Here is an 18267-nt window from a genome sequence, read left to right as displayed (position 1 = left end):
CCCCTTCCCCACCCCAGTCCCTGCCCTGAAGCCAGGCTGCACACCCGATGCTGGTGAGTGTCCCGAGTGCCTGGTGGAGGGGGTTCTCCAGCCAACCCCTCCCTTCCCTGCGGGACCTTTCTCCAAACCTCCAGCAGGCGTGGGCAGGTGACAGAGGTCATCAGGCCACGGCCAGAACAAACTTCCCTGTGCTTCTCCCTGCCCCAGGTGGTGGGGCTGGGGAGTTATGGGAGATGGCCCCTCAGCCCTAAGGGCAAGTCACTTATTCATGTCACAGCTACTCTGTGAATCTGAGGCTCACCAGAGGGGATGCAGGTGGAGAGGCATGGTGAAGAAGCAAGATAACTGCTGGGATGGGGGACAGACAGGTGGCAGAGACATCAACTGAGCTAGAGCGCATTCGTGGAGGAGCATAGCTGGGAGGTCTTCCTGGAGGAGGAATCATGAAACATAAGTAGCAGTGATGGACATGGAAGGGGAGGAAGGATGTCTTGGGCAGTGTGTGGGGCATATGGGAAGACAGTTTGGAGAAAAAATGGGAAGAACCCTGGGCTTGTGCACAGTGGGCCAGGAGGGGCCGGAGGAGCTAGGAATACCCTGCAGGCTGTGGGGACCCCATGAAGGCTGCTGGGCTGGGGAGGTCATGGTCAGCTCTGCATTTCAGAAAGATCTCTCTGGCTGCCTGGTGCCTTCGATGTTGGTGGCTCCTGCCCTGGAGAAAGGTCTGACTCTCAGGGATGGCTCGGTCCACATTAACCAAGACGGATCAGCAAGTGACAGAAGAGCTGGCCTGGGTTCAGATCACTTACTATGGGCCTTAAGGCGACCTGACCTCATTTGTGCTCAGTTCCCTCATTTGTAAAATGGGGTTAATCTAGGCACCGCCTGCCGTTAGGGGTGAGGGAATGAACATATGCTCAGTGCGGCCATGCCCAGTACCGTAGAAGTTCGGTGTGTAAGTATTTAGTGTCTGTACTACCCATCAGTTCCGTTCAGTCACTCAGTTATGTCCGACTCTTTGCGACCCCATGGACTGCAGCACGCCAGGCTTCCCCGTCCATCACCAACTCCTGGAGCTTGCTCAAACTCGTGTCCATCGAGTTGGTGATGTACTACCCATAAACAACACCAGCTCGTCTAAACCGCCACTACAGGCATGAGTTATCCAGGAAGACGGACAGGACAAATCAGAGGTTGATGTGTTCGATAAGGCATCAGATCAGTGTCCGCCTGGGGGGACTAGTGGATTGCCACCCACACGGGCCAGTAGGGACCAGCCTTCACAGGGAAAAAGACGCTGTGGGGCCAGGCCGGGGAGGAAGGCGCTCGGTAGGCTGGCAGCGAGAGGGTTAGCCGAGCGAGCTTCCTCCCAGCCTCCTTGGAGTCTCTCGGGAGGCGCTGGCACTGCTGTTTGTTACCCAACCCTCGAGAAGACGCTGCAGGGGGGAGGGAGAGAGCTGAAAGCCTTCTCAATTATTCAACAGTCGGAGCTTCCTGCTGCTCCTGTTGGAGACAGGGGAAGGCCGGCTAGAGCCCCCGGGCTGGGTCTGGCTGGCTTGGGGGGAGGGCTGGTTGCTGGAGGGACAGACAGCCTGGACCTGGGCCGCAGCCCTCACGGTCCCACTCCTGCCCACCCACCCTGCTCCAGCGCTGTCTGCGGGGAGGGGCGGAGGGGGCAGCTGCACCTGGCAGGCAGGCTTGGAGCTGTCTCCTGCCCTGCAGACTCAGACTGTGCTGTGGAATGGAGGCAGCGGGTTGGCCAGGTTCCCAGAGCCAAGGTGGGGTGTCCGAGGGAAGCCAGGGAGGAAGGGCATGTCCGCTGTCCGCAGGAGAGGGCCAGGCAGCTTAGCTGGCACCTGCGTCCTGGGCAACCTGTCCAGCTCCCCTGTATCTCAGACACGTGGGGCTCTGAGCCACCCAAGAACATGCTGGCCAAGCTGCTCCCTGTGGCTGGAGCGCTCTTCCCTTTCTGGTCCATCCTACAGAACTCTGCTCAGGCATCACCTCCTCCGTGAAGCCCTCCCAGACTTCCACTGGGGGAGGCGCCTCTGCAGTGCTCCCAGAGCCTCACCCTGCGATTCCCACCCTCAGTGTTTACTTTGCTCTGTTGTGACCATGTGCCCCCTGACCTGGTGAGGGCTATCTAAGGGCAGGGACTGGGTTGTGTCCATCTTTGTGCCCGTATTGCCCAGCACAGAGCTTGGCACAAAGCAGCCATCTGTGAGTATTTGTTGAAACCCAGCCTGTGATGGGGAGCTCACTACTTGTTCTTTTTTCTTTTTTTTTTTAACCCCTTCCATCTCTGGGGACCTCAGTGGCAAAGGTTCCTGGTTACCACTCTCATTATGCCCAGACTTTACATGTGTTGATATTTTCAAAGGCCACATGGTCACGTACTTGGGAAGCCCTGGAGTCCAGCTCTGTCATTGAATGGATAGGAAGGCCCTGCCTGGCACGTAGGCTCCTGCCCACCAGCCCTGGGCCCTGTCTTTGCTCCTGTTGGCTCTGATTTGAGTTCCTAGAGCAGAGGGCCTGGATGGCAGGTCCCCAGGGACAAAGAGGCCTCAGCTGTCTGCTCCCTACAGAGCGACCCACAGTAAAAGCAAGATAGCCTAAATGAGACCGGTGCAGACCACTGTAACCCAGGACAGGCCATAGAGGAACCAGGAGTTCAGAGTAGATGCTTGCTCCTTGGAAGAAAAGCTGTGACCAACCTAGACAGCTTATTAAAAAGCAAACACACTACTTTGCTGGCAAAGGTCCGTGTAGTCAAAGCTATGGTTTTTTCACTAGTCGTGTATGGATGTGAAAGTTGGACCATAAAGAAGGCTGAACACCAAAGAATTATGCTTTTGAACTGTGGTATTGGAGAAGGCTCTTGAGAGTCCCTTGGACTGCAAGGAGATCCAACCAGTCAATCCTAAAGGAAATCAGTCCTGAATATTCATTGGAAGGACTGATGCTGAAGCTGAAACTCCAATACTTTGGCCACCTGATGCGAAGAACTGACTCATTTGAAAAGACCCTGATGCTGGGCAAGATTGAAGGCAGGAGAAGGGGATGACAGAATATGAGATGGTTGGATGGCATCACTGACTCAGTGGACATGAATCTGAGCAAACTCCAGGAGATAGTGAAGGACAGGGAAGCCTGGCGGGCTGCAGTCCATGGGGTTGCAAAGAGTGGGACACAACTTAATGACTGAACAACCACAAAAATGCAGGGAACCCACAGACCATTGCAGACCAGTGGAACAGAGAGAACTCACAATACTGGTCACTGAAAACAATATAGACCAGTTCAACCCAGGAAGCAGCCCGTATAGACCAGTACTGGTATCAGACAAGTAAGCTGTGTTTTAGGCTCCCCTCCCCTGTGTTTTAGTAGAACAAAGGAATCCCTGCCCCCACCCAGCCCACTTTATTTCTTTTCACGGCCCTCAGTGGCCTTCAGAGAACTGTAGACTTCCAGACAGGGAACAGAAAGCCACAGATTCCCTGTGGCTGCCTGGGCGCGAATGGAGATTTGGGGTTGCAGGGAGGAGACTGAGAAAAGAACCTTATCATGGCTGAGCTGTCACTGATGGCCTGGGCTGCCAGGGAAGTGGTGACGTCTGTGTCCTGGGGAGGGTTCAAGCCAGATGGCCTTGGGGTAGCGTCCTAGAGAGAGCCACCTAAGGTGTCAGGACACCATGTTCTCCGAGGACTCTCCCAAGCTGGCCTCTGGGGCTGAAAGTGAGAGTCGCTCAGTCGTGTCTGAGTCTTTGAAACCCTATGGATTAGACAGTCCAGGGGGCTCTCCAGGCCAGAACACTGGAGTGGGTAGCTGTTCCCTTTTCCAGGGGATCTTCCCAACCCAGGGAGCGAAGCCAGGTCTCCCGCACTGCAGGCGGCTTCTTTACCAGCTGAGCCACCAGGGAAGGCCTGGAGTAAAACCAGAGGTGCCCCGAGTTGTCATCAGCTTCATTATTTCCTTAACCCGCTTCTTCCCCCCACACAGGTCAGACCCACCCTGGTTCACACCTGAGAGCTGGGTTAAGGAAAGGGAAGATGGGCTAGAAGCTGTATGACCAGATCTTTTTCCCCTTTTCAGGCTTCAGTTTCTCCATCTGGACTAAGCACTGGGGCCTGGATACTAGTGGGGCCAGGGCAGGGCTGGGCTCTGAATTCTTGGCAGCCCAACACTTGAAAGAGTCCAAGCTGGGTGGTGATGTACCCCATGCCCCTGTTGGAGCTATCAGCAGGAAGGGTGTGTGCTGGACAGACAGACAAGTCCCTTCCACCCACTGGGGAGGGTAGAGCAGGGAGACAGGGCAGCTGCCTCTGCTGCCCACACAATCTCATTATGGAAAATTCCCTCTATTGACTCAGCTTTAATCAGGCAGGCTGCCCTGGGCATCCCCCCCAGGTTTCTGCTGGGCTGGGTGAGATCAAAGAGAGAATCGGGCTGGGGGCTGGAGCCTCGTCTGCCATTCCCATCGATCCAGATGCGCCTCTCGTTGCTAGGCAACCGCCTCCAGTCTCTTCTGGTCCTTCCTTCCCCAGGGGCTGCAGGATCGGGCAGCAAAGGGGGAGAGAGACCCTACATTCATCCTCTAAGTCTTCTCACCATGCTTGAGACCTCTGTCATCAAGCCGGGAGCCTTCCTCACACCCTGAAGGACCCGTCATCCTGGGAGCTTGACTCTCCCACCAACACGGACCTCCTTTCTCCCCTCACATTTGTATTCATCTCCAGAATACTCGAAACCCACACCTCCTATGCCCCCCGTAAGCACATCAGGAAGCTAGGCCAGGGATTCACCAGAGAGGGGAAGGGACCCTCTGGAGTTGGGGGGGTCAGTGAAGAAGTCCAGACATGGCTGCAGGCTACCATCTTCCAGCCCAGCATTGGACTAGATGTGGGAGCCATTTAATCTTGAGAGAATGGCTTTGAAGACAAATTCACACTTTCAGTTTTGAGTGGGTTGCCTTTTTTTTTTTTCTTTTTCCAAAACGTAGGATGCATTTCATAGTAGTTTTTTCTTTTTTGTTTCAAGTGCTATAATTTAAAACTGTAAGTTGTGTTTTAAAACAGGTATAAAAATGTACTGTGGGTTTTGGGGGCTGTCATTGACTAAATAATGCAAATCGGATCATTTTATCGCAGTTTAATATTTTGCATCGTTGATCTACCCTATACTGCTTCATCTTTCCCTTCTTAAAAAACCAAACGTGTGTACGTCATCCCCACAGTTGTTAGGTGGTGACCTACTTACATCACAGCTTATTTAGGATTTTAAGGTCTCTCCCCACTCTGAGGTCTTTGTAGCCCTTGGGAATGGAAAGTACTCACTCTTGCCTCTGGTACTTCATCAGACTTTTTTTTTTTGTTTAAATGCAACTATGGGAAAGGAAGTGGTAGTGCAGTTCCCAAAGCATGAAGACCCAGGACTCAGGTGTCCAAGGACTGTCCCCCTGAGCTGCCAGGAGAGGCACCACCTGGGTAGCCATCCTGTGCCCTCCGTCCTGCCCCTGCCTGCTGCCTGCTCCCCCAGCTCCGCAGGGCGCTGACAACTCCGCCCCACGCCCCTGCCCAGACCCAGTCACACGTTTCAACTCTGAGCCGCACCGCTTTCCAGGGTCCTTGACAAATGGTAGCCAATTAATGTCAATTAATCTGATTAGCCTAAATAGTTAATTAAGCAGTTAATTAACAACATCATTGACAATAACCTATGGCTCCCGAGGGATGGTGGGTGGGAGGCAGGGATGGCAGGGGGGCGGGGGGGCCCTCCTTGCTCTGGGAAAGGACAAGCCGGGTAAGTTCACAGGGAGAATGGGGGGGTCACTCTGGCAGCTGTGGCCTCTCCGAGTCCCCACCTGGCTCTGCCTTGGGCCCCAGAATCTTCATCAGGGGGTTCGACCCCACCCCGGCCACAACCCTTCCCCGGCCCCCGGCCAGATGTGAGAGAGTCTGATTCTACAAGAGGCTGAATCTCAGCACAGCAGAGGAGGCAGAAAGGCATCCTATCTGGGAAATGGTTCCACCCCAAAGTCGGAGCGAGCAGTTCCCCCTCTGCTGCCTCGCCCGGCTCCACCCCAGTCCGTACACCTCAGAGTTTACAACCCCCACCAGGGCCCCGGACTCGCCCAAGCTGCGGAGCAGTCTTGGAGGGGAATTGCCCATTCTACAGATGAGAAAAACCGAGCACCTCCCACATGCCTGGCCCTCCGCTTGCTCTGGGCACCTACGACGAGGAACAGCACAGGGCTGCTGCCCTCAAAGAGCTCCTCGTCTGGGACGTCACAGAACAGCGCAGGCTCTTCGCAGCCTCTTTGCTGGGTGACGCTGGTGACGCTAACAATCCCTCTGTGCTTCAACAGCCGCTGTTGTAAGACGTTGCGAGGACTAAATGAGGTAGGACGTGTGAAACCTTGCGATGGTGCCTGGCACGTGGGAGATGCCAAATGGGTGCCCCGGATGGTTACCGAGGGAGGCAGCCAGGAGGACAGAGTGTAAAAGGCGGGGCGGGAAAGAGGCGGGACCTGGGGGCTTGGAACAAGGCAATTCCACAGAAGACGTGGGAGCAGAGACTGAAGGTCACGGAGGTAAAGGAAGCGGGAAGAAGAGCACGCAGGCCAAGGACAGAGCATCTGCAAAGCAGAGGCCCCGGTTCTCGCTGCTAGCATGGGTAGTCCCCGGGGAGCCCCTTTGCTGACCACCTGGCACTATCTCAGCGTGGTTAATCGGCTCTACTCCAGTATAAAATGAAATGTTAAAAAAAATTCAGACCCTGCCCCCAGGCCCTACAATCAGGTTCTACACGGGCGGGCCCCAGGAACCTGCTGTTCATGGACGGTTCTGGAAATACCGAGGCTGGTACTCTGCACCTGGAGGCCATGGCTGCCGCGGTTCTGGGTGTCCCAGCTGCGGCAGGGGCGGTCCCAGGCCACGTGACCTGTGTCCTGAAAGCATACCGCTGGCCCCCCTGTCCACTCCATCTGTCCAGCCCTGCCTGCCCTTCAGAGATGACCTTCCTGAAATTGCTCTGGCCATGTGCTTACCTGCGGGAAACCTCCCTTGGTTTCTCTGCTGCCTGCAGGAGAAAGGCCAGACTACGCAGCCTGGCATTAAGGCTCCTCACGAGGTCTCCCTCTCCAGCCTGGCCCCACGTTCCTTAGCCTCTCCGGCCACCCTCTTCCTCAAGTGCCTGGGTCTCTTCCCTCCTCCAGGACTGTTGTTCAGGCTGTTCCTTCTGCCAGAAATGCCCTTCCCCTTTTTCTCCCCCTGGAAGACCTGTCCTCCTCCTCTGGGGACCATCTGTGAAGCTGGCTCCAACATCAACCAGCTGGGCCACCCTGCCCCCAACACCAGTGCCCCAGCAGCTCTCTGGATGGTCCCATGTAACCCATATTCTATCCCCAAATATTCACCAACTCTTGGGCCTGACTCCCCACTAGACGGAAGGCGGCTCCTCCCTTTCTCCAGTGCTGAGCACGGGGCTTGGGGATGACAATGATAACTGAGTGTTTTAGTTCAGAGGGGCTGCTGAGCTCATGTTTGATGAATGAATGAATGACCGCCCCTACTTTCTGATGTATGAGGAGCAGAGGAAGAGAGAAATTGGGAGGCAGGGAAGAGACGTGTTCTGGGGTCAATAACAGATGGGTCAAAAGGACAAGGAAGCATGAGAGATTCTGCCAGGCATGGAGGGGGGACAGGGCTGCCTGGAGGCAAGACCTGCTGCAAGTTCCAGCTTCCACTCCATCCCGCTCTGGCCACCTGCTGGGAGAAGAGATGGCTGGGCCCCTCTGCCTGGCCTGAAGCCCACTTCGCCATCCTGGTTCTTCGGTGCTGACAGCTGTGTCAGCCACTTCTGCACCCCCCCCACCTACCCACCCCCACCCCCACCACTCTGACCCTACCCAGACCCCTGCCCCCTGGTGAGCCTGGCCTAGTTCCACCCCTGTCAAATCTCCTGGGGGCACATCCCCCACACCCACCCCACTGCAGCTGTGCCCCACCCCGACCCTGGCCTCCTATCCTTGGTCTCTTCTCTCCATTGTCCTCCCCTCCAAGGCAGCCAGAGGGGGCTTCCTTAAATGTGGGTCTGATCATTTCATGACCCTGCTCCAAAGCCTTCCTTGACTCTCATCCCTTTCCAAGCCAACTCCCAGCCCTAACAGTGGTTTTCAAGGTCCTTCAAGGCCTGACCTGGCTGGCCACACCCCTGGGGTTGCCCTCTACCTTCAAGCATGCCATGGCTAGGTTAGATCATCGGCTATCCTCTTAGTTCACTGGGACTTCTCATCCCTGGGGGCGTGGCCCCGCTGTGATCAGGAGTGCCTTACCTCTACTTCTTCTGTCTGGCACCTTTTCTGTTTCTCTCCAAAGCCCAACTTCAAGGTCTCTCTCCCTAGCACCTCCTCTGGCTGTCCACATCTCTGGGACATCTTAGTCCCGAGCAGAACCTCAACGGTCATCACTCAGTTACTTCACTCCTCCGTTTCCCCCTAGCGTGGGAGCTCCTCAAGGTGAGGGTCGGTGTTGGCTTCATGGCTAAGTCCCCGGTGTTCATACGATGCCGGGAAAATAGGAGGCACTCGAGGCATTCACACTCGAATGACCGCCACCTCTGGGCCGTGCACTGGGCCTTGTCCCTCCTTGGGTGCCTTCACACTCACCACCCGAATCACTTGGCAGTGTGCACCTGGTGTTATCAGGCCCATTTCACGGGGAAGGGAAACAGACCTGATTGTGGAGGTGGGGGTCAAGATGCGACCAGAGCCCAGGAGATTGGCAGTCGCCTGATTCCCAGTTCTGAGCTCCTTCTTCTAAGGTCTGAGTGGGTCCAGGTTCTCACCCCGCCCAGGGGATGTAGGACTGCCTCCTGCTCCACCTCCCCCAGCCACCTTGGCCCTCCCCCACCCACCGTGGTCCCTGGCAGAGGGAGGCAGCACCCCCCACCCCCGCTGCCCCAGTCCCCAGCTGACCCTGGCACAGGCCCCAGAGTCATCCTCCCCAAGGGAAACCCATGACCAGCAGCCCCCCAAGGTGTGCCCCACCCAAGAGGATAGAAGAAGAGCAGGTCCCCCACCCCACAGCCGCAGCTCTCCCTGGCTGCTGGGGAAGCTGCGCGACCTGTGCCCAGGGTCCATCTGGCCTGAAAAGTAGGCTTTTTGCAGAATCTTTAAGGATATCAGAGAATTCTCACTATAGAGTGAAAAATAGCATGTCGACTTTGCTCAACAGGGTGTTCCCAGTTATTTAATGCTATGTATCTGTGAACACACGGACAAAATCCTGGTAGGAAGGACCCCTTTGTTCACCATGGCTGCCTCTGAGCGGTGGGACCACACATGCCCTTTCTCTCCTCGGTTTTTCTATCCCCCAAGTCTAACCCGGTGAGGATGCACCATTCTTAACATCAGAAGAATTCAACGAAACTTACTTGTCTCCATCCTAGGGAGTTTGGGGGGGATGGGGGTGGGGAGGAGTCTCAGTCCTAGGAGAGATCTCAGAGCCACAGGCCATTCTGGAAGCTAGAAACAGGCAGGCTAAGGGCAACCCCCCTACCCCACCCCACCCCAGCTCAGTAAGCTGCTTGGGCCTCAGGGTCTGGTTCACTGGGCTCAGGTCCCCCTCCAGTCCTCCCAGGCCCCGGCAGGATGCTTCAGCTGGCACAGCAGCCTCTGCAGTGGGCAAGAGGCCAGGGCGGGGGCGGCAGGATGCTGAGGCCAGGCTGACTGCTGGGGAAGCAGCGACGCAGACGGATGGGCGGGCGGCTTTGGGCTATAAGCGAGGAGCCCCTGGGGGTTAGGGGACTGCTCTGGAGCCCGGGCACACCTGGCCACCGAGGTCTCTCTCCCAGGCACAAGGGGCAGCCAGGGCCTGCCTGGCTCGCTTGCACAGGTCCCCTAAGAACCCTGTCCTGGATGATACAGAGTCAAGAGAGCTGATGCCATCCCGTTCTCATGATCCAGAGGAAGGTGAAGGGAGGGGAACCCAGGAGTGTCAGCGGGCACAAGGCCCCAGGGAAGACCTCGGCTGGGCCAGGCTGGGGTCTGTAACTGTCGGTAACGGTAACGGTAACAGTCCCCCGCCATCACGGGCTCCTCCTGTGCTCTCACTCCGCCCCTCCCTTCTCTAACCCCCTCCTCCTCTCTGACCTCACTCCCCTCTACTGAGCCCCCCTTCCTTCTTCTAACTCCTCTCCACTCATGGTTGCCCTCCTTTCTCTGAGTACCACCTCCCTGAGCCTCCTCCCCCTTCCTGAGCCTCCATGACCCGCGGAGTTGCCTGCCTTCAGCCGGGGCCCTCCTCCTTTCTCTCCTCAATCCCTTTCCCCTCTGGCTGAGCCCAGATGTTGGAATTGAGAAGGAACTCCCCCATGTCTTGCCTGGCTGCTCCTTCCCCAACACAGCCTGAACCAGAACCATGGCCCTACCAACCCACTCCTCCGGCAGGGCTCTGCCTGCTTTCTTTGGAGCGTCAGCTGCAAAGTCTCTTCCTCTCCCCAACACTCTAAGAATGAGCCTCCACCACTGTACCCCGGCTGCTCCCCTGGATGTAGGACCCATGTATACATGTCCTGGTGGGGCGTGGGGTTCCTGGGATTTTGTGAACAACTCCAGGAGGAGTGTGGAGAGCATCTTTAGTGTCTCTGCAGGTCACCTCAAATCTTGGGCCGGGAGGGCTCCATCCTGGCTCGGCCATAGAAGCACAATCTCCTGGTGAGCCACTGGGCCTCTTCCAGGCACATTTTCCTCTTTTGAGTCAAGACCCCAGGTTTGTAGTTAGGAGGGATGTGGGTGCATGGGCTAAGTCGCTTCAGTCATGTCCAACTCTTTGCAACCCTATGGACCATAGCCTGCCAGACTCCTCTCTCCATGAGATTCTCCAGGCAAGAATACTGGAGTGGGGTGCCATGCCCTACTCCAGGGGATCTTCCCAACCCAGGGATAGAACCCACATCTCTTATGTCTCTTGCATTGGCAGGCAGGATCTTTACCACTAGCACCACCTGGAAAGACCCTAGGAGGGGGATGCGTGAATTTTAAATCTCAGTTCCAATGAATAAACCTAACCTTCATACACTGGGGATGGACTCTACCTCTGCTGATGGAACCACAGGCTTCCTGACACACAGATTTATGGAGCAGAGAGATCTTAAAATCTTAGTGCTGGCAGGGCCTTCAGTGGGGGGCCGGGGGTGGGGGTCATCTGGTCAAACCCTTTTATTTTACGGTTGAGGACACTGAGGCCTGCAGACAGGAAGGGGCCTGTTCAAGCTCACACTAGGAGCAGAGATGGGCCCAGAAGGAAGATCCTTGAACTCCATCACATGCCCCTCTCTCCCATCCCTCCATCCAACCCCTGCCAACCCCCAGTGCCCTGGCTGGTCCTCACGAAGGAGAGCCTGGGGAATAGAGCAGAGTGCTACTGTGGGAGCCACGCTGGGCCCCTGAGGCAGTAGCCTAGGATTGCCCTGAGACCTTGCTCTGTGACCTTGGGAACATCACGTCCCTTGCAGGTCTCGTTTTGCTCCTCTGTGAAAGGGAGACGGTGGCAGCTTTGGCACCCGGTTATGTGAGGATGAAATGAGATAATGTGTGAGAAGTGACAGGCCTGTGGCAGGGGCTCAGAGTGTGTGTAGGAGTTAAGGAAGGCGGTGGGGGGGGCTCTCCCCCATCACCTCAGAGGCACCCTGGCTGGCTGCTGGGACCGGAGGAGCTACAATTCTGCCCCACCGGCAGCAAGAAGCAGGCAGAGGAAAAGCCCGTGGGGGAGGCCAACAACAGCAATGCTGGCAGTTGCTCTGGACCATGGCCTCATCACAGGGGTGAGGGCTAACCGCCCAGAGAGGAACAGGCGGCCACCAGCTTGCCGAGGTCAGCAAGAGGCTGGCAGGCAGAGAAGGTGAGAGTGGGTGGGGCGGTGAGCAGATGGGCCTGCCAGGCCCAGGCTCCCCCTCTGGCAGCTGTGGTGGTGGCGGGGCTGGGTTGTGATGGGGGCACCCAGCTGGACAATTCAAAGCACGTTCCACCTCCAAATATCCCAGTGACCTTGGGGGAGTCGGCTCCTCACTGCATCACACCTCCTCACCCATACGCCTCAGGCTTCTCACCTGGAAAGCTGGCATCATGAATCAAGAAACTGACATTTAACTGGGTCTTGATATCAAGGGGCCATGACAGGATATCAGCTCCACTCCTGTCCCAGGGAAGACAGCTTGGGTGGCTTCATGACCTTGTGAAAGTCATTCAAGTCTCATTTCTCAGTTGTGAAATGGGGACATTGATGGCTTCCTTGTTAAGTTTTCATGAGGATGAACTGAGTTAACTGTAGCCTAGTATGGAGCCTGGTATGAGACCCTAAGCCAATGTCTACCCACTCTGAGAAAAGAAAGATGTGCTTCAAACAATACTAAAAACATTCCCCCCTTTTTGTAGCTTCTCCTTAAAAATTCTTACTTGTGTTTGATTTACTAAAACTTGCCCAGCATTGCATAGCTTAAAATTAGTTTCCTATCCAATAAATAGTTGAATTATTTCTTTGACCACCAAAGTAGATGCTGTTAACGCTATACCTGTTTTACAGATTGGGAAACAGACTCAGAAAGGTTAAGTGGTTTACCTGAAGTCACACAGCTTAGATGTGAACCCATGTCTCTCACACTTCAAAGTCCATGACTTTCTACCCACTCAACTCCACCTTTTAAAATCCAAACCACTCTTTATTCGCTCTTCAGGAATTCCTCCTCCATTGCTCATAGGAGAGTGGGATGGGGCATAAAGTTAAGGAACCGAAAAGCTGATGTGTGGGAGCAATTTCTGAGCCGGCTTGGTCCTATTTCTGGCTGGGTAAGGATCTGACACCTGCTGAGACCATGACCTTAAGATGCCCCCTCTACAGAGAAATTCTCCAAACCCTGCTCAGGTCTCCATCGAAGCACCTGCCTTTTCTCTTGTCATGGGACAAAAGGTCAACCCAGGCCCCTTGAGCCAGAAGTGGATGAGTGAGTGAGGTCTTGGGAAAGTGAGAAGTTATGGCTGGGATAGAGCACAGACACTGGAGTACCAGGTTAGACCTGGGTGCCCTTCTCTTGCTCCCCTTCAAACCCATCCCCACAATGGACCTGCCGCCAGGAGCAGGAACTGCAGGAGGCTTCACACTGTCCAGGCAGGAGCTCCGGGAGGGAGGGTGAGGAGGAGGCAAGAAAGAGGCTGCGTCTCTTCTCTCTCTCTCTCTCTATCTCTCTCTCTCTTTAAACCAAGAATTTGTTCTGGGGTTGGTTGGACTCACTGTGAGCCCCCAAAACCCTCCCTGGGAACCCAGAGAGACCACAGAGAACCCCCCCCCAAAACTCCTAATGGTTATTATCTCTTCTGTGTCCTTCATTTTCTCCCCAGTGAGAGAGTAAATGCCATCCTGTGTGAGACCCAGTTCTTGTTGCCAGCTTCTGCCTCCCCAGGGGCATTTGGGCAGCTGAGAAAGGGGCCAGACTGTCCCTGATGCTGCCACCCTGTGCTGGACAGAGGCCCAGCACTCAGGTGGGGGCCTGCTCCCTTCATCCCTCCCAGTGACCAGCATCTCCACAGAGTCTCTTCACTGGTCTTTCCCTTCCTTAGGGAGCAGGTCCTTCTTCTCAATTGCAAGAGGGCAACTGGACTGCAGTTGGGTGCCTCTCTAGCATCCTTATGGACCAGGCCGTGGTCATTTAAGCTCAGTGGAGTCCTGCCTGTGACCCGGCAGGGTTCTCACTTTCTCCATCCCTCTCAGTGAAATGAACAATGTTCCTCATCTCTGCTCCCCAGGTGCCTCGCACCCCCCGACCAAACACACAGACAGTCCCCCACCCGCTACCGTCCGCTCTGGGTTCCGTGGACTCTGGGCCCTGGCCCAGCTGGGGAGGCCCAAGATCCAACCCAGCCCCAACCCCTCTGGGTAATGCCCCCGCCCCAGCCTGGGCTCTCACCTCCCTGCTGACTGCTGCTCTCCGCCGGGTGCTGGAGCCAGGCCCTCTGGTCCCGCTTGTCTGGGTGGCCTCCGGGCCGCCTCCTCGGCTCGGCTCGGCTCGGCAGGGTAGCTCCACGGCCCCCGCGGCCCCGCGCCCTCCGTCTCCCCGCGGGCGCCGCCGCCGATTGCTGAAATGCTGGACAGCGCACCACCATGGAGGCGGCCTCCCAGCCCGCCGCTTGCAGGCCAGAGCGGCCCAGCACCTACAGCGCCCTCCACAGGCCTGGAGGCCGCCCGCAACCGAGTCAAGGGACTGGGCGTCTGTCGTGGAGGAGGGCGTTGAGGGAAAGAATCTCCACTGCAGTGACCTGTTCCACGACTTAGGGGTCGGGGGTGGAGCAAGAGATCACGCTGGGATGCCCCCTTTCATCATGCATCCTGGTAGCCTGACCGAGCCCAGGCGAGGTGGTGGGAGACATTCCAAAGGAGGGAGATTTTTGAGAACAGAATCGCTGGACCTTCTGTGGTGCTGAGTTGGCTGTCTGGACTCTTGAGTTCAAGTCCCCCTTTGGTTACTCTCTTCGTGACCTTGGAAGCCTGTCGTCCTGCAGCGCCCACCTGCGTTTCCTCTGCTGGACAGTGAGCCGGCTGAGTGGAGGGAATTCAGGGGTGGGGCAGACTCTGCAAGGAGCATTGGAAGCACAGAGACCTTTCTGTCGTGGGAGGAGGCCAGGGAAGACAAGGCATTTGCTTGGAGCCATGAGCAGTGACCTTGTGCTGTCTTAGGAGGCAGGGCTGAAGTCCCAGAGCAGGTCGGAGGCTGCAGAGGGACGGGGTGAGGCAAGGGAGGCACCTGGGGTGCAGATTATAAGAAGGCCTTTGCGGGACTTCCCTAGTGGTCCAGTGGTTAAGAATCCGCCTCACGGTGTGGGGGACCCGGGTTTGATCCCTGGCTAGGGAACTAAGATCCCACATGCCCTGGGGCAGCAAAGCTGGTGTGCTGCACCTAGAGGCCGCGGGCCACAGTGGAAGATCATTGTGCTGCAACTAAAACCTGATGCAGCCAAAATTTAATAAATATTAAAAAAGAAGAACACTTTGCATGACCCTGAGAGTCATCCAAGTAAATGTTTGTTGTGAATCTTACAAACCCATCTGTATATATGTGTGTCTGTTTCTATATTCCGTCTGTACCCTCCTCCCCTCCCCTTTCCTTTCCCGCAAGTTTCTTCACCTACTGTATGTCGTTGGAGTGTGTGTTGGGGCCTGTGTGTAAGTGGTTGGGATCCGGGGCACTGCAGGCCCGTTGGGTCTGCAGAACAAAGCTTGGGGTGGGGCAGAGGGGTGGGCTACAGCTGCTGCCGCCAGTACTGCAGCCTCATAGCCCCAGGGGCGAGTCCTTTGCTGGTCTCCTGCCTTCTGGCTGCATGAATATTTCATATGCTGGGGTCTTGAGCTGGCCTAGCACCAATGTGTTTGCTTCCCCTGCCTCGGAGGGGGCTGCCCCCTTTTGCCTGGCGGGGACTCCCAAGACAGAGCTGGGAGTAGGCAGATCAAGGGCTGGGAGAGGGCCCCTTGCCTGGGGAGCATGGCTGGGTGTGTGGAGGGGCGAGGGTGAAGGAAGCCATAGGAGGAACAGGGGGGCGGCACTCTCCCGGGCTAAAGCCAGTGCCTTAAATGAAGTCACGTTAGTATTTTGAAATGTCACTGCACTGATTCAGTTCATGGCCAGCCCCAGCCTCAGCTCTGTTTGGGGCTAATGCCTGGGAACACATTGCCCCAAGCTGGGCACCCCTCTTCCTGCCCCCTCCCTTCTGCCTCTGCAACCCTGCCCCGTGGATTCACAGTGGGAGCTGCTTTAGTGAGAAGGGCGGAGGGGCCTGCAAGCTGGCTGCAGGCAAGCGTCCCCCGCTGCCTTGGGCCCTCTTTTCTACCATATCTGGGATGAGGGAGCCCTGGAAACCTAGGCAGCCTCTTAGCCCGAGTCGCCCCCTCACCCTTTGTACTCCCATGCCCTGGTTCAGAGGAATAGACCTCTGTCTTGGTTTCCCTACCAGCCTGCCAGTTTTCCAAAAGGAGCTCCTTCCCTTGTGTTGCTTATTGTATCAGTGGCATCAGCATCTGCGCTGGTTTTCCTCCGCTTGCCCCTCTGGTCCCTGCTTCTCCTTCTTTGCCCTCTTCTGGGTCTTGGGAGGTTGACCTCTGCAGATTGATTACCAGGTCCCCTTCTTGGCTACTGATTGGGTTCATCCGAGGGGAAACATCACTAGCAGAACGAAGGGTGGGAGGAGAGAGGTTAGGTGTTTATTCCCCTGCCCAGTTCCTCTCCAGCTCTGGTCCAGCATCCCCACATCCACGGCTCCATTTTCCTGGGCAAGCTCTGGCATTAAGTTTCCTCCCGGTGGCACTTCAGACCTGGAGGAGCTAACGGCTCCTGCTGTGAGAAGTTGCTGGGTGCTTCTCTGTCCCTCACTGGTCCATTCTCCTATCCCCACCCCCATCTCTGTGTATAGTCCCTTCATCAGACTCTTTTCCATTAAACTTTTGAAAGTGCTGGCGACTTCATTCTGGGTCCCTGGCCCATCACCTTCCCTCTTAAGTCCAGTCTCTAAGTCAGAATCCTGTGAGTCTTTGAGCTTTCCAATTCCCCCTTCTCCCTGCAGACCTTCTACCTCCTGAAACTGTGTCTTTTCTTCACCCCCAGGGTGTCTACATGGCCCAAGCCTGGGTCCTGGATGCCAGTTAGTGCCTGTTCCCTCCCCACTCACTCTCCCCAGAAACATACATCTTTGCTTGGCTAGCACTCAATCAATGAACCCTTCCAATGAGCCTCATAAAATAGCATCTCCCAGTCCCACACTATCATTCATTCTTATTCTCCTTTAAAAAAGTTTATTGTGGTAAAATATTCATGACATCAATTGGCCATTCTAAGTGTTTACAGTTCAGTGGTGTTAAGTATATTCACATTGTTGTACAACCATCCTCCAAACCCAAGCTGAAACTCTACCCATCAAACTCCCCTGGTACCCACTGTTCTACTCTCTGTCCCTGTGAATCTGACAACTCTGGGGACCTCATGTCAGTGGAATCATACAGTGTTTGTCTTTTAGTGACTGCCTTATTTCACTCAGCAGAATGTCCTGAAGTTTCTTCCATGTAGTAGCATCAATGGACTTTTGGGCTGTTGCCACTTTTTGGCTATTGTAAATAATGCCACAGTGAACATGGGTGCACAAATGTCTGAGTCCCTGCTTTCAATTCTTTGGATTCATACCTAGATGGAATTACTGGATTATATGGTAATTCTCGGTTTAATTTTTTCAGGAACCACCATACTGTTTTCCATAGCAGGAAAGACCCTGAGAGGAGAGGCCGGGCTGGGCCAGGCCCTGGTGCTTCACTCCCCAAAGTTTCAAGGCCCAGAGAAGGACTTACAGTGGCTTTGACCTCAGAATTGGCCCTGCCCTTTCTCTCTTATGGTTTCTGGGTGGCTCAGATGGTAAAGAATCCACCTGCAATGCAGGAGACCCAGGTTCAATACATGGGTTGGGAAGATCCTCTGGAGAAGGGAATGGCTACCCACTCCAGTAACCTTGCCTGAAGAATTCCACGCACAGAGAAGCCTAGCGGGCTACAACCCATGGGGTCGCAAAGAGTCGGACATGACTGAGTTACTAACACTTTCTCTCTTACTCTGCCCTGTCTCTGACACCCTCTCTCTGTGCCAAGCTGCGTCTGGAATGTGAATTCCATGACGGTGGGGCTGTTGTGCCCATCTCCCATCACCCACTCTAGCCTGGAGGGGGCAAGAATCATTGCTTACCGAGTTGAGTTGTCTGGTTTTCTGTCTATCTCCAAGCTGCTCTCTGTTCCCCACGCCCATCTCCCACTTTAGTTTTTTGTTTTTTTGTCTCTCTACTCCTCAAACAATGGAGTCTTCCCTTTCTCTCTGGGTCTGCCGTGTCTTTCCATTTATCTTTCTGGACGATGTGACATAGATGAGCCTCCTGGGGGCACTTGACTTAGGAGTCAGCCCCCTCCCTTCTGGCGCTTCTCAGAGCGTTTCTTCCACTCTCTGCATCGAAACCACCTTAAGTGCTTGTTGAATGTGTTGCTATCAGAGTCTCTCTCCAGACCTACTCTAATGTATCTACTGCTGTGTAACAAACACTCTAAAGCTTAATGACTCAAAACAACAACCCATATTTCACAGGTTTGTGGGTCAGAAATTTGGGCAGTTCTTGACTACAGGGTTCTTCTACTCCACAAGGCATTAAATGGGGACACTGGGTGGTTTTCAGCTGATGGATGGGTTGTGGACTGG

The 18267-nt window shown here is 55.4% G+C and overlaps 1 protein-coding gene across 3 annotated transcripts in view; it reads right to left on the bottom strand.

The window, feature by feature from the left end:
• SRRM3 (serine/arginine repetitive matrix 3) overlaps positions 1 to 14168 on the bottom strand; it is a 52877-nt gene extending 38709 nt beyond the window's left edge. For all 3 annotated transcript variants that reach the window (XM_070460242.1, XM_070460243.1, XM_070460244.1), the window contains exon 1: positions 13960 to 14168. In XM_070460242.1, coding sequence (XP_070316343.1) covers positions 13960 to 14155 — 196 coding nt within the window. In that variant the 5' untranslated portion in view covers positions 14156 to 14168. The remainder of the gene's footprint in view (positions 1 to 13959) is intronic.
• Positions 14169 to 18267: the final 4099 nt, after the last annotated feature.

Source organism: Odocoileus virginianus, chromosome 33 (assembly GCF_023699985.2).
Source record: "Odocoileus virginianus isolate 20LAN1187 ecotype Illinois chromosome 33, Ovbor_1.2, whole genome shotgun sequence".
Classification (NCBI taxonomy): Eukaryota; Metazoa; Chordata; class Mammalia; order Artiodactyla; family Cervidae; genus Odocoileus; species Odocoileus virginianus.
This window is presented reverse-complemented; position numbering and strand designations above follow the sequence as displayed.